General features: G+C 39.5%; 1 protein-coding gene across 3 annotated transcripts in view; it reads right to left on the bottom strand.

Annotated features, from left to right (window-relative positions):
• Positions 1-23,767, bottom strand: part of KITLG (KIT ligand) — a 95,290-nt gene that overhangs the window by 55,971 nt on the left and 15,552 nt on the right. For all 3 annotated transcript variants that reach the window (XM_036018595.1, XM_036018596.1, XM_028532073.2), the window contains exon 2: positions 5,883-5,996. In XM_036018595.1, coding sequence (XP_035874488.1) covers positions 5,883-5,996 — 114 coding nt within the window. The remainder of the gene's footprint in view (positions 1-5,882; positions 5,997-23,767) is intronic.

Below are 23,767 nucleotides of genomic sequence, written 5' to 3'. Positions count from 1 at the left end.
CCCTTTTTCTATGCAGAACTTACATAATCAAAAAATATACAATTGATCAAATTAGTATTCAGAAAACTCAGGATCTGAGTTTAAAGACCTAAAGAGCAGAAAAAATGTAGGGGATATTCTGGCCAATTCCATTTTATTAGTAACATATTAAAAAATGGTCCAAAGAAGTTAGGAAGCCTTACAAAATATTATCTGCCAACCCACATTGGAATCTCCACACCTTACCACTCGGAGGGTGTATAATAATAAAGTAATTTCTGCATTAAAATGATTTAATGATGTTTAATTGCTGATAGGACTGAAAGTAACAGTACTTATTTAAAAATTATTTATTTATTTTATTTTTTTTATTGTTCAATTACATTGTCTGCATTTCCTCCCCTTCACTCCCCTCCAACCCAGCCAAACCCACCTCCCTCCCTGGCTTCCACCCTCCTCCTTGGTTTTGCCCATGTGTCCATGTGTTCCTGAAAGCCCTTCCCCCAACAGTGCCCTCCCCCTCCCCTCTGGCTATTGTTAGATTGTTCTTAATTTCATTGTCTCTGGTTTTTTTTTTTTTTTGCTTTTTTCTTTTATTGATTATGTTCCAGTTAAAGGTGAGATCATATGGTGTTTGTACATATGGTATTTGAACATATGGTATAGTATATGGAAAAGTAAGAGTACTTTTGAAAAATGTTTTACAATTAATATAAAGTTTTCAGTCTTGACTGCAACCCTGTGAGACATACACCATTAAGCCTACTAGACAGAGGTAGACCTGGAGGCTCAGAGAGCTTAACTGGCATCTCACCATCAAAGGCACCAGGAGTTCCTGGGAGAGGCAAGATGTAAATCCTGGCTCTGCATGCCGGTCCCAGCACAGTTACCTCTCCTTGTACTTACCAGCACAGTTCATTACTTCCTTGGCTTGCGTTGGCTTCTTTCCAGTGACATTTGAGAGAGAATTTAGGAAGTCAAGTTGTAGATTTTTATGTTCAGTTCGTGAATGTTATTATTACTCTCTAAGCATTATGGTATGTTGAATAGCATTCAGAAAGCACAGATAATCCTATGATAAATTCAGCTTCTCTGACGGATACTGATGATTGCAGAAAGTTTGTTAGGGCAGAGGGAGCCTTTGGCCTGGAACCTGGAAGGCATTCCTTTGAAGCAGTCAGTTTGTTGCAGGAGTCACAGCACTGACTCTGGGGAACATGGCTCAAGTTGGGTCCAGGCCCTGCCATATGCTAACTCGGACATCTCGGGCAAGGACCTTAATCTACTTTAGGTTTGATTTCCACATGTGTTAGGGGAAATCATAACAGAATCTAACTAGTGGATTTATAAAGACTAAATGAGATTTAAATGCCACATTTAAATACTGAGTGCTTCTGCATGGCTGGGGTAGCCACCTGCCTCAAAGTATTTTGAGAAAGACAAATAATGACTCAATAGATATTTAAAGATAAAAAGGTTTTTTAAAAATCAGCAAAGTCACATTAATTAAATTCCCCCAGATGAAAGAAAAACATCATCACAAATGGGGGCAACAGAAGGAAGAAGTAAAATGGAAACTAACGTGAATAACCTCAGTATTTGGATTCCTCCTTACATTAACACAGCCATGAAAAGCTGCAGCCTCACTGTTCTCTAGATACAAGTTTCTAAAGTTTGACTTGTCCTCTTCCTGATCCTTGACCCTTTCCTTAGGTAGGTCCTTCGTTTGCCATCTAAAACAAGCCTTGCCGCATTTTTTTAGAAACAAATCAAAACATTCTGTAAATAGATGAACTGTTGTGCTGAGCAAACATGCCAGAAGGATTTCAAATGAAAACCATGGGGACCATGAGAGTAGAACAAAATGTCCAAGAGGAAATTTTTAAAAATATGACAGTAAAGTCCTAAGTCATGTGCTTCTGTGACACGAGAGCCACCACAAGCAAACAAACTTAAGGTTTGTGGGCAGAGCACAAGTTGCCACCTAATGCAAAGGAGGAACTGGCAGAGACTGCAAAGGAACAATTCGAGTTGAAGAAAAATTACTGTGGGCACAAGGCAAAAATGTACTATCAACCCACTTTCTTTCCCGCAAATAACAGTTACCAAGATTTGGCTTGCAAAGTAAATTTCTCTCATTCTACAGAACCTCTTTTAGTGAAGGCATCCCTGAATTACTCCAAAAGATGCAACCTGAGGAAGTACCGAATGGAGTAAAAGAACTTCTGAGCTAAAGAGGGCCTCCAGAGTTATCTAGTTTAGTAGTTCTTGTCTTTTTCAAGGGGTCAGAAGCTTCTCTGGGAAGCAGAAGAAAGCTAGACAACCTCTTCTCAGAAATTCATGTAAGGCACACAAAGGTATAATTTGGAGTTCCATCTTGCAAAGGTTTGAAGTTTAAAATCCTAGATTAAGAACTATTGATCATGCCCTCACTCCTCACTGTAAAAGCCAGAAATTGAAAAATTCAGGGATTTATGTGTCCAAGGTCACATAGCTAGGTTTATAGCTGAACTGGCGGTATTCAAATAGTTCCATGGGCTTGAGGTCAAGATGCTTTGTCCCACTGTTCTTTGGAGAGAGTGATTCTCTATACTCTTAAAACTTAAAAGTCACTCATATTGCTGTTGGAATTAGTAAAATTAATGAATTTTAGTTTAAGGATGGGAATACAGATTCTTTTCAAACAAGAAACAATCCAACATAAGAATTAATATGTCTGAAGCAGTCCTGGGATGTCTATGCAAATCACTACCACCTGGGATGCCAGTTGGAAACATTAAGGTTGCTCCACCCCATATCCACAAGCTAAGATTCAGTATTTTGAGGTGGGGCCCTGACAGCTACACTTTTAATAGATACCCTAAGAGACTGTATGGAGCTGTACTTTTAGTAAATACCTTGAGAGAAAGGCCTCAAATCATACCCCACATGCACTGGTTTAAAGCAGTCATTTTCAAACATTTTTCATGTTTGGCTCTGTTTTCTCATTTCCCAACCCAGACACGTAGGTAGAAGCAGAGTGACTGGGTGGGCCCCAGGAGCCCCTTTGAGAACCACTGTGCTAGAAGACACAGCTCTGCAAATAGCACCAGGAGCTCATCTTCGCTATGCTCCCAGTACCATTCTATTAACTTACTTAATTCTTGCAATCCCTCTGTGAGGTAAAGCACTATTAAATTGATTATACTGATGAGGAAACCAAGGCACAAAAAAGTTATGTGATAATAACTGGGGTAAAAATTATATATGCATTCTCTTATTTAATCTAACCCCCAAAACTGGCAACTAGGAACTGCAATTTAGAAAGGTAGTTACTTATTGAAGGTCAAAGAACTCAGATTTAAAACTCAGGTCAGCTCGATTCTGAAATCCATTCTCTTGGTTAACCAAGAGAATGGATTTCAATTATTATACCATGAAGTCTTTTGAATGGCATCTATTTATGTGTTGTTTCTGTGGTGTTAGTGATATGCATTCATATGTTCATAGAGACAGCTTCCCTCCCACTTTGAGATCCGAAATTATTTTATGTGTTTCTGTTTCCTGTTCTATGAATACAGGCTGTGCATTATGTAGGTCTTTATTTAGTTAGAAGTGATCTTCTGAGTTCTATATTTTATTAACTTAACTTTTTTCAATAGCCTGAAGCAAATATGTTAATTTCACTAGATCAGCTCTTGAAATAAAAAAATTTTCCCTGAGTTAGCTGCTAGAAAGGAGATAAACCCCTTTTCAGTGTAATGATTTCACTGTTGTCCTTGGGGCAAGGAATTCTATTTTAGTGTCAATATTAATAAGCATCCCTTTCTGGGCACTTTTCTCTTTAGTGCTTCTTGCCATTTTCCATTGTGTCCATGGACTGGTAACAGAATGAAAACAAGTGGATGGTTAAAAACAAGGATGGAAAATCTTGGAAGGTACTTATAATCCCTATGTATGCCACTTGAAAATACTGATAGGAATTTCCACAGGAAGTGGTGATCATTAAGCAGTCCCCCTCAAACACTTAGCAAAAAATAATTTTTCTTAAATACCATTTTACTTTTGGTATGCTCAGCCTGTGGTCAGATACACCATCATCTTCTAACTCTGATTCATCGTCCACATAATTGGAATTGCTCCCCAGGACCACGGTGGATCGCTCCAGCCTGTTCTCAGCCCCACAAGTGTTCCAGGGGCCCCATGAGAGCTCAGTTACCAAGTCGTGACCAAGTTAAGATATGTTGGAGATTCATGTTAATCTGACATTCATTCAAATCTATATAACATAGATAATACTAATCATAACAAAAACTGAGATTAAATCAAAGGTAAGACAATTTGGTCTCTAAGGTTTGAGAGAAGAGACTCTCTACAGCAGTTCTTAAATTTCCTTTCAGAAATGTCTCAAAAACACAGATGCCTGAAGCCCTTCCTCAGCCCTATGGCATCAGCAGGCCCCGGCGCCTGTAATTTTAATAAACACCACGGGTGATTATAATTCTCCCCACAGTGAGGCACATCCTTACTTCCTTCATCAGACAAACATTTAATGAGTGCCTTCTACCAATATGAAATTTAGAATATGACCATATATTTTCTTTTTTAATATAATTTATTGGGTCACAAACTAATAAGCAACTTGAAGGAAAGGACAACAATCTATTTTTTTTTAAATCCTTCCCCCTCTACACCCCCCATCATTACACTGAATACTAGCTGGGCATATAGTAGGCAAATGTTGCACTGCTTGGGTCACCAGCCCCTCAAATAAAACACGTTACTACATATTCAGGTGCTACATCAAAGAACACTTTTAAACCTACACCCTCTGGGTGTCCTTCTAAGAAATCTGCATAAATTGTGTGTGTGTGTATCTGTGTATGTGGGTGTGTGTTCCGCGTTTTGCACTGAGGCTAAGCTAGCAGGACTCTGACCATAGCATTGAACTTCTGTGTTGAAGTTCAGCTGTGAACCCAATGTGAAACATATAAACCAGGAAATGTATATCAAGAGTACAAAAGATAAATATCTCAACTGTTACTTTTCTCCCTTTTCTACATGTTATAGGAACCCTCATTTCTTTCTTAGCCTCATATCACCTCTGTTCTCTAAACAACATTCAGATAACTAAGTGCCCTTGGCTATTTTGAACCAGGAACTTACAAAATTCTTGTCAAATGTTGTTCATCCAGAAACCACACTCCGTAACTCAAATGAGCACATAAAATCTCCCTGAGAACGTCACAGTTGGGAACAGTGCATTCCATTCCAGATGTGGCATTGTGCCCTCTGCGCCTGTGGTCTGCACTTCAAGAGAAGCATGGCATGAAGCCACAATGCCTAGGGGCACCAGTGAGCTAAGGCTTTTGCTGAGAGGAGAGTTCCAATGTGATGAATGGGGGAGATGAGGCTGGTCAACATTTCAGCAACAAATCACTCTTTCTGCTACGTTCAGTGAGGCAGCAAACGTGCACCCACGTGTGACAGGGTCTTCCAGCTGCTGGAAAGGGGAGAATGGCCATCTCAGATCTCCTTTGGTTAGGCTTGTTGGAGAAAGGCAGGAAGGCACTTAGAGGGGAAATAACATACTCTGTGGAACCCACTAAAGAGCTAATGCGGAACAAGCTAGTGCGGGCACATCAGCACACAGGGAACTCTCCAGTGTCCTTCACTGCCTGTTAGATGAAAAGAGCAGCAAAGAAACAAAGACAATGCAGCCATGTGCCATGGGCCACCTTTACCAGCAAGTTCTCTACGACCTTCAGTATCTTCCTACCTGCTCTCTCTGTAAGCCCTTTACCTAACTCAATGATTTCTTTCCTTGTCTTAGAAAAACGCCAATTTGGAGTAAGAAGAAACGAAATCTTTCTGAAAAGGCTTAAGAAAAAGAGTCACTGCTGTGGAAAGCATTCCTTACTTACCAGTTTCGTAACGTCCTTCACATCATCAGTGACACGGTTCATGCAGATCCCGGTAGTTCTGACGGGAGGATTAAAGAGGAGCAGTTGAAGATAAATGCAAGTGATAATCCAAGTCTAAATGGAAAGAGAAAAACTCCTGATGACTATCAGTTTACATCTGTGATTGCTTAAACTATTAACATCTTATGTGTTAAAGAGGAAAAACGCAATTTACCAAATTTTTAAAATGTTATTGGCTTTCATACAATTAAATGCTGATCATTTAACTGTGCTGATCAATGTTTTAAGAAATTCTCAGTTAAATATGGTTTGGATTTTTCACTTCAATGACATTATTGTTAACTTTTGTCAAAAGTTTTCTACAGCCAACTTCTAAGAGCAACTGGAAATAATTTGTAGCCACATGTGAAGGATTCATCACTTAAAGTGTTTTCTAAAAATTAGGGAATGGATTAAATTCATACCTGAAGGTAGAAAATGAAACTGTCTCTACTTTAAAGGTGGACTGTTTGGCAAACAGCAGCATAGCCCTGAGCTGTGTTTTAATCCAATAGTACACAAGTTCAAGTGAGGTAGAGAGATGCACTTTTAGATCTAGGATAGAACTGAAACTAATTTGTGAGAAATCAAAAGAATCATAGTTTTGAATCAAAGCTTTCTAGCTATTTAATAAGGAAAAAATATTTCCCTAGTCCACAAGAAGACATTCTTGAGCCTAGGCATGAAGTAATCTCTCTCTCACACATACTGGCACACGTCTCTTTGAAAAGAACACTTCAAACCATGTATTTCAGTTACTTTTATGCATGACTTATCTTTTCCTATTATACTATAAGTTTGTAAGAAATTGGGCATCTGATTTTTTTCAGTACCTTTACAACATATGACATAGCACCTTGCATCTATCTAGACAGCTCTTAATAAAATAAATATTTTGCTGGATAAAACAGTGATCAATGTAAAAATAGTCTAATGCTTCAACCGGAATACTTATGTATTATATTGAACACATATGAGACAGGGACTGTACCAGTCATAGAGAAACAAAGGTGATGGAGCTGCCCTTGAAACTCAGAGGCAGGTAAATAAATAACACACACCCCATGTGATCAATGCTTTGGGAACACAAGGGAGGAAAGAATTAATCAATTACTCTTAAGGGGGAGAACCTGGGGCAGGAAGACAGTGCCAAGAAAAGCCAGAGAGAAAATGTGACTCTGGCTGGATTTTGAAGGACAAGGAGGAGTTTGCGAGAGTTGACAAGAAAAGGAGGACAATTCCAGGACAAACGGACAGCATGAACAAAACATGGAGATGTGAGGATACTTCAAAATGTAAGAGATCCTTTATGAGTTACATCTGTCTATGGTGACTTAAAATTACAAAAGCTTACCCGCACATGGATAGAAATCTTTCCTACTTTATGTAGCTAGCCATGTGTTAAAGGGAACAAGATCACCCTGGCTGGTGTAGCTCAGTGGGTTGAGAGCGGGCTGCGAACCAAAGTGCCACAGGTTCGATTCCCAGTCAGGGTACATGCCTGGGTTGCAGGCCATGACCCCCAGCAACCGCACATTGATGTTTTTCTCTCTTTCTCCCTCCCTTCCCTTTCTAAAAATAAAAAAATAAAAAGAAATCTTTAAAAAAGGAACAAGATTATTGTTTTAATTAATATATGCAAGATAACTAGATATTATGCTGTTACACTGTACCAAATGATAATAATCATTTAGTAAAATTTCCAAGACTACAATGCTACTGACATAGATAATAGTGACTTGTAAACAAAATTAAAACCCTTTTATTGTTTTACTACTGTGATCTTTTAGCAGTAATTCTGCTTAGTTTTGTTTAAGGCTATTTTGAGCACTGTGGAGTCACACTTTTCATACTACCATCTCCTTCGGACCACAATGAAGACTAAATTGTGCGAGAAGTTTCTGTTTTGGGGGTTCTTCTTATTGGGCAATGGCAACATAAAAATCACCTCTAATCACTTAGTCTTCCTTCATATATGTAAATATAATTGATTAAACTCAAGCTTTCTTTTACATTAGAGTTGTTAAGGCCTACCCCCCACACCCTTTGAAATAACATTTCTCCAAGACTCTCTTTTGGGATATGACTTGGGAGTCCTCCCGAAGGATCTCAGGAAATGGCCAGTCTCACTAGTGACCATATTAATATTCTAGGTGCTAAGAAATATAAAGACAGAAATATTGTTACTTCTCTTCACCATGCCCTATTCCTGGCACTGAAGAAACACAAAACAAATATCTGCCCACTCACTCATTCATTCTGAAAATATTTATTGAGCATCTAGTGTGCGCCAGGTGCTGTTTTAGATGCTTGGGACATATTAGCAGAAAAAGAAGGTGAAGGGTCTTATCTTCTAGTGAGGTAAGGTAGTCCATACCAATAGACAGTAAGTAACTAGATTATTCAGAAGGTCAAAAGATGTTTAGTGCCATGGAAAAAGAAAAATTAGATCAAGGTAAAGGAAAGTGGGATTAAAGTGTCTACTCTGCTGTACTAGCAGTAGTGTGGTCTTAGGTTCAAGTTGACAATCATACTCACGAAGTGTCAGAGGCTTCCTTCAGCATCAAGTGTAGTGCTGAGCTTTAAAACAGGACACAGGACAGGAAACAAAAAAGCCACCCAGCAGCAGCAGAGCAGTGGTCTCATGACTCTTGGCATGGCCGCTTATCAATGAACATTTGTGACGCATGTGGCAATGCTAGATGATATTGGGTGGGCAGACCACTTTTTGGGCTTAGACCTTACTAACTGAATAGCCCCTTCAAGAGCATGTGAAGAGCTTCCATTCAGTCTCCATCACAGCTACCTCCCACTAGTAACAGTCTCAACAATAAAGTAATGCAGATACTCGTGCTGCTACCTAGAAATGCAGCAGGATTCTCTTGTAGGATGAGTGCACTCCTATACATAGCTTGAGTTCTCATTGCAAGGGGGATTATAGAAAGGGCCACATTCCCAGGCACCCCTGAGTCTAGAGAAAAGGCCTCCAGAATTGTTACCCCTTTCTTCCCAGGACTGCATGCAGTATATGGGGATACAGTTTGAAATTTTAAGCAGGGTGGTGTCTGGTGGTGCCTTGTTGAGAAGGCAATATTTTATCAAAGCTTGAAAGGAGTTGAGGGAGTGATCTATGTAGGTGTCTGTGGGAAGAGTAGTGCAGAGAGAGAAGCTAGTCAAAGACCATAAGGTCTATTAAAGGAATCCACTTTGCTTAAGGAGCAGCGAGAGTAAACGGGGGCCAATGATAACGTCAGACAGAATGGAGAAGCAGATCATGTAGTGTCTTGTTCCCCATTGTTTAGACTTTTGACTTTTGCTATGAATGAAACAGGTTCATTGCAGGATTCTGAGTAGAGGAGAGATATGAATATATTTTAAATTTTTTTGAACCTCAAAAAATGTCTTGAAAGAATATTTACTTGCTTTTCATCTTCAATTTCATCTGGAAGCTAATTAAAATCCCCTACCAGTACCAAATAAAGGTGTCCCACTGAGAAAGAGGTGCCCCTTGTGACTCTGGCATGTAAAATAAAGTGTAAACCCTGGTCTGGTCTCGCTTCCGTCTTTTCCTGCAACCCTCCCATCTTGAGTAAACCTCTGTGCAAAATAAAAGCTAACCCTCTCTGTCATGTTAAAAAAAAATACTGGTTTGGCAGTTTCTTACAAAACTAAACATATTGATACCAGATGATCCAATAATCATGCTCCTTGGTCTCTACCCCAAGATGCTGAAAACTTGTGTCCAACAAAAACCTGCACACTGATATTTTTACCAGCTTATTCATAGTTGCCAAAACTTGTAAGTAACCATGATGTCCTTCAGTAGGTGAGTGGATAAATAAAGCATAGTACATCCAGACTAGGAACATTATTCAGTGCTAAAGAGATGAGATATCAAGGCATTAAAACACAGAGGAAATGTAAACACATATGACTAAGTAAGAAATGCCCATCTGAAAAAGCCTCATACTTGTGATTCCAACCACAATGAAAAGGCAAAAGTATGAAGACAGTAAAATCATCAGAGGTTGCCACAGGCTGGATGTGGGGATGAAGAGCAGAACACAAAGGACTTTCAGGGCAGTAAAAATGTACGATACTGTGACAGTAGATACATGTCTTTATGCATTTGTCCAAAAGCACATAATATACACCAAGAGTAAACTCTAATGTAAACTATGGACTTTGGATGACTAAGGTATGAAATTATAGGTTCCTGAATTGTAGCAAATGCATCATTTTGGTGGGGAACATTGAAAACAGGGGAGTCTTCACTCTAAAAAAATAAAGCCTTAAAAAAGATTACTTTGACTATTGTGGTGAGAACAGCCTTTAGGTTAACAATAAGTGGAAACAAAGAAGATGGTTAGGGGCTATTGCTCTAATCCAAGCAAGAAAGGACTGTAGCAGTGCACTGACTAGAAGTGGTTAGATTCTGGATGTCCCCTCAAGGCTGAACCAATAGGCTGAGCCAATCACATTTCAACAGTTGAAATGTGATTTGAAAGAGTCACAGGTGACCCCAATGGCTCTGGCCTGAGCAACAGCAAGAGTGGTGCTGCCATCAGCTGATACAGAGAAGGTTGAGGGTACAAAAGGTTTGGAGTACACATCGGAAGCTGAGTATTGAAATGTCTTTGAGATATCCTATTGATGATACCATGTCAGGACATTTCAATCTGGATTAGGGAGGGAAGTTTGGGCTGGATATACCCATATGATAGCCTTGGATATACAAATGGAATTCTAAGCAAAAGAGAGGATGAGCTCATCAAGTGATTGAATACAAATAGAGAAAAGAGCACCGGGCTGATCCAGGGTGCTCTAACCTTAAGAGGGCTGGCAAAAGTTGGAGAACTCACAAAAGAGCCTGACAGGGAAGCCAAAAAGGAGCAGCAGGCCAAGATTTTTTTTTAAGTACCTTAAGTCAAACGATGTCAAATACTCACAATAGGTCAAGTAAGATGAGGACTGAGAATGGACCACTGGACTTAAGGAACAGATATCACTGGTGACATTAACAAGAACATTTTTATTGAAGCAGTTCTGGGAAAAAGCCAGTCTGGAGTAGATTTAAGAGAACAAGAGAGAAGAGTAATTACAAATGTGAATATAGACGGGTCACTTAAAGGGCTGTCCTTCAAAGTGGAGCAAACAAACAAAAAAAAGTGGGGAGACAGTTGGTGAGGAATTGGGGCATTATTTGTGAGAGATAGAAGTACCCGGCTGTCCATATGCTGTGGGGTTGATCCAGGAGGCGGCTGCAGTGGGCAGTGTGGGTTGGATGTGGGGGGACTGCTTGTGCACTGTCCTTAAGAAGGCAAGAAGGGGCGAGACCTGGATCTCAAGCAGAGGTCAGCATCAATTTTATTTTTGCATCAGTTGTATACAAATATCTGTAAAAATAGGGTTCTGCTCATTGTATATGTATCTATTTGGTCAGGGCTGAAGTTAAATCTGTTAATACACTCAAATATTCCAGACGAACCTAGTATTTCCTGAAGCACTTTATTTTAAAGCTATTCAATAAACTCATTGAGTAATTTTATTTTGTATATACTTTGCTACTGGTAAGAAATATTTGCCTTCATAAAATTCAACAGCTCACTTGGCATAAGTAAATGTTAGGAAGGAAAAACAGTCAGGGCAGAGGTGTTCTGAGAACTCTGCAGAGCAGCAGCAGTAGCGCTTTTGTCAGCATTCTGGGGAGAGGGCAGAAACTCGGAGCTTCCTTCTTTACGCGGAAAGGTAATTTTCTAGTCGTAATTATTCTATACAGAAGTCTTTCTAATAGATAGTACACACAATTCCCTGATTTCTAAAGCCATGGGTGCAAGTATTAAACTTTGCTTTCCTTTGATGAGTCAAGTTCATCCTGTAAAGGGAAGATTAAGTGAAATAAGGCAGACAAGGAAAGACAAATAATTGCGTGATCTCACTTATGTGTGGAATCTATAAAACCTGAGCTCACGGTAACAGGCAGTAGAACAGAAGGGTGGTTACCAGAAGCTGGGAGGCTGGGGAAAAGGGAAGATGATGATCAAATTGTACAAACTTTCAGTTTTAAGATGAGTAAGTTCTGGAGAACTAATGCACAGCATGGTGACTATAATGATACTGTATTATATAGTTGACATTTGCTAAGAGAGTAGACTTCAAGCATTCTGAACACACACACAAACACACACACACGATAACTGTGAGGTGATAGATATGATATGTTAGTTAAATTATGGTCATCATGTCACGATATATGCATATATGAAAACATTATGCTGTCCAGGGTTGTGCAATGTTTTGGCATCTCTGGGCCACAGTGGAAGAAGAAGAGTTGTCTTGGGCCACACATTAAGTACATTGTGACATGTAATTACAAAAAAAATCTCATGTTTTAAGTAACTTTACAATTCTGTGTCGGGCCCCATTCACAGCCATCCTGGGCTGCCCGAGGCCCGCAGGCCACAGGTTGGACACCCCTGAGAGTGTACACCTTAAGTGTTTATGATTTCTACTTGTCGATCATACCTCAGTAAAGCTGGGGGGGAACTATCTCGGTGACATAGGTGAACCTGTCATCCTCCAAGTAGCTCCAAATTACTGTGCTTGTTTAAGTAACTGTTTTTAAATTTTATTTTAGTTTTTGTCAGTTTGCTTCTCAGTTTACCTGTTAACATGCTTACTGCTAGCCTCCACAGTCTTGATGGCAAATACAGCACGTAGCCCACCATGGGTGCTTACGGTAGACAGAATCGCAGCAGAATGGTGGCCCCATCCTAATTCTGGCAACTTATAGGCAAAATGGGCTTTGCAGATGTGATTAAGTTAAGGGCCTTGAGACAGAGAAATTATCCTGAGTTCCTTAAGCTCAATCTAATCAACCAGGTCCTTATAAACAGGGAACCTTTCCCAGCTCTGGTCAGAGAGATTAAATGATGAAAGAAGGGTAGGAAAGATGTGACATGAAGACTTGATCAGAGACTTCAGTGCTATTGCTGGCGCTGAAGAGAAAGGACAGGGTCCAGGAGCCAAGGAATACAAGTGGCTTCTGGAGGCTGAGAAAGGGCAAGTTACCTACCAGCCTCCTTTAGAGCCTTCAGGGAGGAACACAGTCCTACCGACACCTTAATTTTAGCTCATAAACCCCATTTTGGACTTCTGAATCTCTAAAGCTGTAATAAAATTAACTTGTATTGTTGTAAGTCACTAAATTTGTGATAATTTCTTACAGCAGCAATAGAAAAATAAACTCACTTTCTGAATGAATGAATGAATGAATGAATGCGGTAATTGCAGGATACTCGAGCTGTTGCTGGTAAGAAAAATAAACTGCCCTGTCAGTATTTTGGACCTCTAACCCCTGCTTCAAGCTAAGCAGCTCAGCTCTTTTTTTCTCTTTTATTTGTTCACACCTCTGGGTAAGATTTTGTTTGAGCAAAGGTTTCCAAGGGCAAGAATGGAGGGGAAAAAATGCTTTTGAAAACTGGTGGTGTGATGGCAGAGTACAGAACATGTATCCAGAAAACCTCTGAGCCCTTTAATGTGGTATGTCAAACAAGTCAGTTAATCCCTCTGAGTAGCTGTTTACTGTCAAATGAGAATAATTGTAACTTTTCCTTCACTCACTTCACAGAGTGCTGATGACAATCAAATTAAAACTTCTCATACTATAGAGGCCATGGTTTATGGATTTTGAATTGCTAGGAAACCAGGGAAATGAGTGCTTCAAAACTGTTTGAAAAAACCGTCAGAGAAATAACTTTATAAGTCAACCCTCCATGAACAAAGAGTATGACCTTTACTAAGTGGGTATTTTGACTCTTTTTGGGTTCAGACACATTTTCCAATGTATTTCTTAGTTCTGCGTGTAGCGTAGCTTCAGTCTAGAGACCACTGATTTCCAATTAAGTGAGGAGTTCCAATGTATCAACAAATGTTTATCTGTGTTTTCTTTCTCTTCCTCTACTTCTGGAAACCCCAACAAGGGTTTACGGGTGTCTGAAGGTGTGGGCGTGTGCGCACACACATACGCACTGGAGATAAAAGGATGAAACAAAATGTCCCTGTTTATGACTTCTCTAAAATGTATCTTTTCAGTTTGCGTAATCATCTCACCATTTTTTCTGTTACATTCTCTGCTTGTGCACACGAATCTTCCTTTGGCTACTTTGTTTTAGCGCAGTGCAACTTTTCTCTTTAGGTCACACTCATTGCCTCATAACCTTTCATTTAGTGATAACCTTTCCTTGCACAGACATATTAAACTAATCTTATTGTAGATAGTTCTAGATTTTATTTTTATTTACAGATTATTTATTGTGTCCCCAATGTAATCCCCACAACACACACAATTTCAACAACCTTTTCATCTCTAACATTTGCCTTCAGATTATTTATTTGCATGATGAAAAACCAGTGAGAAATCTGTACGCACTGTTAGAGCTGTGCAACAGAAAGTCTTAGTAGAAGGAAGTAATAGTGACTGACATTCATACTCACTTGTGAATGACAGGTATAGCAGGTCTTTCTTTGGGTGGGGGGGGCGGTAAGCAGGTTTTAACAGTGGCAGATAGTACTGGAAAGGTTCTCTAAAGGAGGAGATGGGGGGAAAGTTACAGGAAGATGAGGCTGGAGATTCAGAAGGCAAAGGTATTACCTAAATCTCATTTTCGTGAGAATCAATCCCAGCACACCCCAGGGGAATATTCATCCATTCATCAGTTCTTCCTGAACATAAGAACCTTCCTTACAGTAAAAGCCATGTGCCAGGAAAAGGAGCTGCTACGCCCCTAAAGCAAAGTGTTTACTTGATCTCAACATGTGTTATAACACAGAAGTGACTTTGCAGACTTCTTTCCTTTGGTAGAAATGAATATGTGTGCAGCCCAAGAACACCAGGGGAATATATGCTGTCCAAGAAACCAACAGATTCCAATCTTCTGAGATTGGAAGAAAATCAAATTTTCCTATAAGTGTGAGAAGCGACTTTAAAATGTGCATTGCTAGGGTCCACATTACAGACTCCTCAAAGTTGAAAAGGTAATGAATTGTCTGTGTAGCTCATTTTCTTTATGCACAGATCCACAAGACGCTATTAAGACTGGCCAAACAGAAAAAAAGCAGCTGCTGCCAAAAACAACATCCACCTTCTCTTTAATCTTGAATGCCAGTTAAGAGAAGCAGGCCTTGTGTGCCTTGTAGGCCAAGTGTGCTTTGGAAGAGAGTCAAGAGCCAGGAAAGCAAGTTACCAAGACACAGGTGCAGTGCTCAGTCCTGAGTTCAGCTCTTCTGTGTTCATATGAACCACAGACTTCAAAAATAATCTTGAAGAAAACCCACAACAGATTCTTGTTCAGTAAATAACCATTTAATTCTATATAACCTCATCCTTCAGGTATTTTGGTTTTAAAAAATTTACCCTTAAGCACTAAGAGAAAACATCCGATCATCCTACGCAGACTCTTCTCTAGTGATGATCTGGTAATCTCAAAGGGACAAAGGAACATTTGGCAGATTTTTTTTTGTTTTTTAAACTTTACTGCTCTCAGGAAAGCAGATGCTAACAGTATACCTAAGTGAGACTCAAGCCAGCTTGAAATCTAAATTGTTACCTTAAAATCTTGTAGATAGTATTCAACCTCCTTCCATGTAGATGCTTTTGTAAAGAAGTTAAAGAAAATATTTTCAAATATGAATAATCACTAGAATATGAAATGAATATAATCTCTGAACAAAAACTGAACACCCCAGAAAGAAATTGCTTAACATAAAAAGGTAGATGATGGCTTTCATGCAGAAGAAGAAATTAAGGACTTTGTTAGTCCATCTATGGGAAAATCACCCTATGATAGTCAGTACTTATTCTAAATGTAAATACTAAAGAGGAAATCACTCACATATATCGACTCTGACTAAAGGCCATACATAGGATGAACAGTTTGCAGATACTATTTCATATAGCCTTCCCATCACCCACGTGGATATTATTACCCCATTTTGCTGGTGAGTAAAACAGGATTCAGTGACATTAAGTAACTTGCTCATTGCCACTCTGCTAGTAAATTCTCAGGCTGAGTTTAATAAAAGAACTACACAATTTCTGAAATAAAACTATTGGGCCAGTCATAAACAAAACTGATTTCATTTCTGTTTAATGAACTGCTTAATTTTTTAAAAATGCTTATACATTGGAAGGCCTATAGTTCCCTTTATCTAAACCAGCTTCTAATTGAAACCACAATGCCAAGTTATTACTAGGTTGGGTAAACAAATAGTGTAGGCAAATCAAGTTACACTTTGCTGCAGCTAAAAGAAAATCACATAGCTATCCCTGGCTGGTGTGGCTTAGTGTATTGATTGCTCGCCTGTGAACCAAAGGGTTGCTGGTTTGATTCTCAGTCAGGACACATGCCTGGGTTACTGGCCAGGTCCCCAGTAGGGGGCATGCAAGAGGCAATCACACACTGATGTTTCTCTCCTTCTCTTTCTTTCTCCCATCCCCTCTTTCTAAAATAAATAAATAAAATCTTTTAAAAAATGAGGGGTAGAAAATCACATAGCTAGAGAAAGGGGAAGACCCCAAAAAATAAAGTGAAAAGTTGTTCCTTCTGGTAAAAATAAAATGATTGCTTTCAGACTTTTAAGAAGAGCTACTTATTCATTCAATAAACATGTACCTGATAAATACATAAGGTAAAGACATAGAAGATACGATCTTTGGCTTCTGGAAGTGCAGGGACCACAACAGGCCAATAGAGTGTGAGAGGTATAGGACACAGGAGGGGCAGATAAACCTGACTTTGGGGGCTGGGGAAGGAAATTGAGGGAGGGGCTCAGAGACAGCTCTATGGAAGACGTGACATCTTCTTCAAAGGTAAGAAGTGCTAGATGAAAAGCAGCTGGGTGAAGACCCCTAACAGAGGAAGCAGTGGGTATCTACAGAAGAGAAGGCACATTTTCACAGAACTTCAGGTTTATGATACCATTGGAAAATAAGTTTCAAGGAAAAAGCAATAATAGATGAGGCTAGGGAAATGTTCAGAGGCCCTCCCAATTTTACTAACTGACCTTTTAATTTTAAAAGCACTAGGGAGCTGCTGAAGGACTTCAAGCAGGGGAGTATCAACATCTGACTTATTTTTGAAAGGTTGATCTGGTGTCAGAATAAAGGATAGAATGCAGGGCAGGAGGCCAGTAAGGAGGTCACTGAAATCATCCAGAGCTGAAGCAAAGAGGGCCCCAACTATGGCAGTGGCAGCGGGAATGGAGAGAAAGACACAAATTCAACAGGACATGGAAGCAGAATGGAAGGGCTTGGGTGACGCCCAGAGTGAGGGAGGTTAAATGTGGAGGAGTCTCGAACAACTGCCAGGTTCCAGTTTAGGTGACAGGAAAAAGTGGTGCTTTTCATTGAGCCAGGATATGAGGAGAGGGAGCAGCTGGAGACTGGAATTTATCACCCAAACCCTAAAGAATTGCACCATATAAGGAGGAGAAAGAACTGTCTGTACAGGAGATGAGAGAAGGAGAAGCCAAATACATGAAAGACAAAGCAGTTGATTGTGGGGTACTATGGCCAATGGAAAAGAATATACAAAATGCAGAGAACGATCAATAAAACAAGCACTATAAGATGTCAACCTGATGCTTGTTGTGGGGTACCCAATGTGGTTGACCTTGATGAAGACAGTTTCCGATGGCCCACGGCAGTGAAGAGCCTCATGAGCTCAGAGGCTTTGCCACTGTGTGAGAATCCCTACAAATGACCTCTACCTCAGGCTAGAATCTAGGGCCCAGGTGTTCAAATTTGCTATTATTTTTGATAGGGACATACATGATAGAATGACCATTTATGCCAGCAGTAGAGATTATTTCATTAGAAACGATGGCAATATATAGATCATTAGTTATTCATAAATACAGGTATTTAGGAGTTAAATAAAAGTAGAGGGGAAAAAAAATCCCCCTAGACAGTATAATCCACCGTATTTTAGAAAGATGCTAGTTGATGACTAATCCTAATCAGCTTTATGAGGGCGATGACATGCAACAAATGAAATAAGTCTAGAAAATTTGTGGGTGCTAGCTCAATGTTGAACCCAGATGTACATATCTGTTGCCAAGTCTTTTTGCTCTATTTATTTTCAAAGAAATAAGAGAGACATGCCCCCAGCATTGGCTAAAGTATAGGAATATAGCAAAGAAAAAAATACAAAGCATTTCTAAAACCCACGGACAAGTTTCAGCACTCCACGGGCACCCATTCTTCTGGGATGACATTGTCTCCTATCGTGTCACATAGTTGCTCATGACACTGAGCCACCCTGATAAGCTTTCCAAAAACAGCTACAAAAACATAAATCATAATTCACAGTCTTCCAACTATGTGACTTACTTCTGAATGGAACGCTACTTGGCCGTAAAAAAAGAAGAAAATTTTACCTTTTGCGACAGCATGGATGGGCCGGGAGAACATGATGCTAAGTGAAATAAGCCAGTCAGAGAAAGACAAATACCATATGATCTCACTCATGTGTGGAATCTAATGAACAAACTGAACTAACGAGCAAAATAGAGACAGATTCATAGATGGAGGGCAGCAGGCTGATGGTTCAGGGTGGGAGCGGTTGAGGGATCAAGTGAAAAAAAAAGAGAGAGCTCACGGACAGGGACAACAGTGTGGTGATTGGGGAACAGGGGCAGGTAAGGATATGGGGGGTAAATGGTAATGGAAAACATACAGTAATAAACAAACAAACGCCTTAGAACCAGTTCTTATATCTCCCTCTAACAAAATGTTAAGCAAATATTTGCTAAATGAAATAAGAATATCACTCTCATTAACTTTAAAAAAATCCTGCAATTCTTCAAAATCTATACCATCTTTTGATCTTCAAACAATTGAGAGTTGGAAAATAAGTGTAGGGCTCCAGCTGCTCTCTGATTGCCTGTTCTGATTTGGACTGAATGCCTGAACTTCCTAGAACTTCTCACATATTTTCCCATACAGGTGTAATTAAATATGTTCAGATGTCTTGTCAGATTACCTACTGGGAGTCCAACAAGTTTGGTCCCGTAGGACCTTTAAATGTGAAGAAAAGTTACTCTCAGAACACAGCTCAGGAAATCTCCAATGAAGTTTTTTTTCTGCACTTGGGCTTCTGACTGCATTAAAATAAATTAAATCACTGCACTCTGCTTTAACTGCCTCCAAATAACATCAAAACCACAATTTCAATCATGTTCTTTGTCACATTAGATGACAAGTTCAATTTGCAAAGGTCACAGCAGGAGCTTTTGCAAGGTATGCTGGACACACCAACGGCCTTTGCTTGAACTGAATAAGCTGCTGAAATGCTCCCCCCTTTCATGGAAGGTACTCTGACTGCAACAAGGGGAGCTGACAACTTTATGTTTAGATCAAACTGTGAGGTATCCAATTTTCTGAAGGTGTATCTCAGGAATGTGCACTTTTAACAAGACCTTCATGTGATTCTTAGGTACTCTTTTAAAGCCTGAGACAGGCTACTTAGGCAGTACTTGTTCATGGGGGTTTCATTACGGAAAACAAATAAACAAAAAGGTCTTAGATACATATATTCAAGGTGGTATTTGGCTCAAGGGCTACATATCAGATGCTCCTGATTTAGAGCAACCTGAAAAAAAGAAAAATTACTGTAAATGTAATGAGTGTGGTGGATACTGTGGATTGGCTCTTGCAGTTCCCAGTCCAGCTCTCTCCTAGCATATCTCTCTGAACTATAGTGGCTGCAAAACTAAAATCTGTGTTTCTTGGACTCCTTTGCATTTAGCTACAGCTGCAGATGGAATTAAGTTTCACCAATCAGGCTCCATCCTGCAAAAATCCTTAACATGAGAAGTTGGAGGCAACCTGCCTCCAACATGCATTTTGCCAGCTTGGTTGGTGTTGGAGGCAATGAGACCATGCAATCAGTAGTAGTAACAGCTTCCTAAACCAGCTGCAGTAGCTTTAGAGACAGCCGTGGGCTTAACTGGGATCTAGGTGCTAGAGTGTTCTGGAAGCTCACCCTGCTCTCCTAGCCCCCCAATGGTTTTTATAAAGCATCAAATACATTTCCATATATCCCTTTTTGTTTAACTAGAGTGGATTATACTGTAAGTTAATAAGCACTTACTCTTGATAAAGTTTAGTCTAAACTTACTTTTGGAATTGTCCATTGGTATTTCAAAATTCAAATTGTAAAATAGGAATCATATTAAAATTTTTTTAGAACAGCAGTTTTTGACTGGCAACCCATAAGAATGTTAATGCAATTCTACCACTTTAGGCACAGCAAAGCATTTACCTCTGACACACCCAGGACATGTTCCTATGGATATCTATCCACCACCTGAAGCACAGTAAATTGCAAGCTCATTGCTTATGAAAGAGATGGTGTCTAGGATAGAACAACATCAGCAAAAGTGAGACCTAGATGCAAATCTGCAAATCACAGTTCTATCACTTGCATGCTGTTACTGAAACAAACTATGGAAATTCTCCTAGCCTCAGTTTTCTTGCAGTGATCATATATGAGTTTTGAAAGATGAAATAAGACAGTTATGTAAAGCACCCACAACAGGAATGGCACATCACAGATCAAGACATGACTTGTTAATGCTATAGTTATTATTTTATCATTCACACTAATGCTTCCAATGTTGACTTCATGTTCTGCTTCCCCATAGATTAAAGATCAGCACAGGAAGGTGATAAAAAGAGGTTGTGAAACTGCCCCCTGAGCTTGGATTGGATCAGCTCCCCCAAAGCAGGCAGGCTCCTCTCCACCTGGTGCAAAAGTGAGGCCCAATTGTTTGGGCAATGGGTGAATGTTAACCTAAATTGCAGAGTTTCAAAAGTCAACTTTAGCTTCAGCAATAAATCCAAAACAGCCTTAGAAAACAGTGTGTTTAACCCATGCACAGAGAAAGAGCAGAGAGTGTGGGACTGGGAGGCAGTGATTCTAGAAACAAGCTGCCCATGTTTTAATTTCATTTCTGCCACTGACTAGCCTTGTGGCCTTTGCACAGTTATTTCATCTTCCTGTGCTTTAGTTCCCTCACCTGTGGCATGTGCATAATACAGAACTCACCTTACAGCCTCACTGAGGACTAAATGAAGTTATGTGTGCTAATGGTACATAGTACCTGAAAATAGCACACCTTCATAGATGCCCACCACAGTTATTATCATTGATGTCTTTTCAACCACACCTAGAATAAGCATCCCCAATAATGTCACTTCCAAACTGGAAGCACGGTGCTTCAAGCCAAAAACCAGGGAACTTCATCTTTGATTCTTTCTATTACTGTTTCCACATCCAATCTGTCAAATCCTATCAGTTTTATCAGCAAAATGTATCTTCAGACATTCCCTTCTCTCCATCATGCCTGCCTGAAAGCCTGAAAGCACCCTCTAAATAGCCTTCTTTGCTTTTCTGTTTTTACTTACAATAGTGTGGTCCTTTGCGAATAAAAAACATCACCATCTGCTTAATGTCTCTGAATGCCTTTCCATCACACTTACAATGACGAGTGAACTGACCAAGGCCTACGGGTGGTAAGTAGCAGAGACTTGCCCACCTCCACGCTCATATCCCACCAGGCCCTCTCTCCCCACCATACTCCAGCCACACTCGCCTTCTTTTATGTTCCTCAAACACCCAAAATATTCCTGCTTTAAGCCCTTTGCACTGGGTGCTGCAAGCTCTTCCCTCTTGGGCTCTGCAAAAGGCAAGTCCTTCTCTTCACTCAGGATTCAGTTCAAATGTCACCTTCTCAGAAAAACCTTCCCAGGTAACCTAAGTAGCTTCAATAGTCATATCACTGTTTTATTTCAACTGAAATAAAATTTTCATCAGAAATTATCTTCATATCTCAGTTGGCTTACTCTTTTATCACTTACCCCTTCTGACAAGAATGTAAACGGTGTGAGGGTGAGGATTCCACTCTTTTTTTCTTTTTTACTGAACTTATTGGCAAGGATTCTATTAGTCTTGTTCATCATTCTTGGCTCTAGCACCTTCAACTGCTACTTACTCATCTGTGGATTGCATGCATTGCAAACTGCTACTAAAGTACCCACAAAAAATGCTCCTATGAACAATTTCTCTTTTATATAGGGTGGTAACAAGCTCTAAACTGTTTAAGAGAATATACTCAGTATATGAAATTGGGCGGAGATGAAGTCTGGATAATGCAGGATTCAGTCCTCAGCAGATGGTGTCCATATTCACATAATGGCATTGCAACATCACCCACTAGTTTTGCTTATTATCTGTCTCCGGCACTTGAGTTTGAGCACCATAAGGCAGGTTCTTTCAGTTCCTCACTGTTTTGTTTAAATGGCAGTGCTGAGCACAGAAGCCTCTCAAAAATATTTTTAAATGAGTGAATGAAGGATAAACATAAGGGTTTTGTCATCAGTTGGGCTTAAACCATAGTCTTACTTCTCTCCTGGGTCCCATAACTGCAAAATCCTAATGATGACAAGTATAATGTTACAATATTCCCTTAATAACCCAAAATGTGACATTAGCTAAATGCTTCTCAGATTGAACTTTTAACCATTTTCTTTGTACTTTTAAATACTTCTCCAGCTCCATGAAAATGGAAAATTAGGACATAAAGTGAGGGGTAGACTGTGAACTCCATGAGGAGCAGGAACAATATAACTGTGTTGCATACAATTGTATCTCCAGCCTCTTGGCAGTGCTTTGCTGAGTAAAGGATCAACAAATAATTTTTAACACACAAACAACCAGTGGAAAATGTCTTTCCTGGTAGATGTGGCAGGAAAGTGTAATCATAAGCCAAAACGCTGACCTGCCTTTACAGAGCTCCCTTCTAACGGAAGTAGGTAAATATAATGTGGGGTTACTTTCCTTTGTTGACCCAACAGGGGCATTTTTTTTAAATGTATACACTTTCCTACAGTAAGTTCAATGGAAATCACTGAGAAGTCTAAAATTCTGTAGTTTATTTAGAATTCAGTGCAAAACTATAAATTTCTCCCCGTTTCCCCAATGAGCTGCAATCTGTCAAAATTTCTAAAGCAGCCATTCATTAAAAAATTACTCATGGTGGTTTAGTGCTGGAAACACACAAAGAATAGGGTTTTACTTGAGATCAGACATGTTCAGAAGTGATGACACTGATTAAGCTTTTAAATGCGAATCTTATAGCTCCCAAAGCACTGGTTGATTGTTATCTATCATTCCTACTACAGCAGGCAAAATAATAACAATAATAATAAATTAAAAAATAATAATAAAATCTCATAGAGCCAAATCCTTTATGTCATCCACACCCGTTCCTAGTTTGGCTAAAGAATGAAATCATTGACCTTTTTTCTTCAGAGTAACATGGACATAAGATTGCCGCTCTCCCCTCAGAGGCTTGTTTTCTTTTATTCTGACTTTCCCCCTGATATCCAAGAAGTTATGCTTAGCATTCTCCATAAAAGAGTATGTAGGAGAAGACTTCAAATTCAGCAGGGAAAAGAAGATATACAACAGAAATAAAAGGAGAGGACTTTTTACAATCTATCAGATGTGAGTACTATCATCACACTATCTATTAATTTTTAAAAAAGGTTTTGAAATGACAATCTTCAAAGTAAATGTAAACTATGTTGCATCATGATTCTTCCCTGAAGAAGAACCAAGACCACTATCAATTAAGCTTCCTAGTTTAAAAATTAAAAGAAGAATATGTAGACTATATTTTTAACCCTGAAAACCTTCCTCTCAATAATGCTGTGGGGGGGGGACTTTCCTCTCGGGGCAGAAAAAAGGGTTGAGTAGATAATAATCATCACTGTCCTGTGG

The sequence above is a fragment of the Phyllostomus discolor genome, chromosome 2 (assembly GCF_004126475.2).
Source record: "Phyllostomus discolor isolate MPI-MPIP mPhyDis1 chromosome 2, mPhyDis1.pri.v3, whole genome shotgun sequence".
Classification (NCBI taxonomy): Eukaryota; Metazoa; Chordata; class Mammalia; order Chiroptera; family Phyllostomidae; genus Phyllostomus; species Phyllostomus discolor.
The sequence above is the reverse complement of the archived record's forward strand: the minus strand, read 5'-3'. Positions and strand labels throughout refer to the sequence as shown.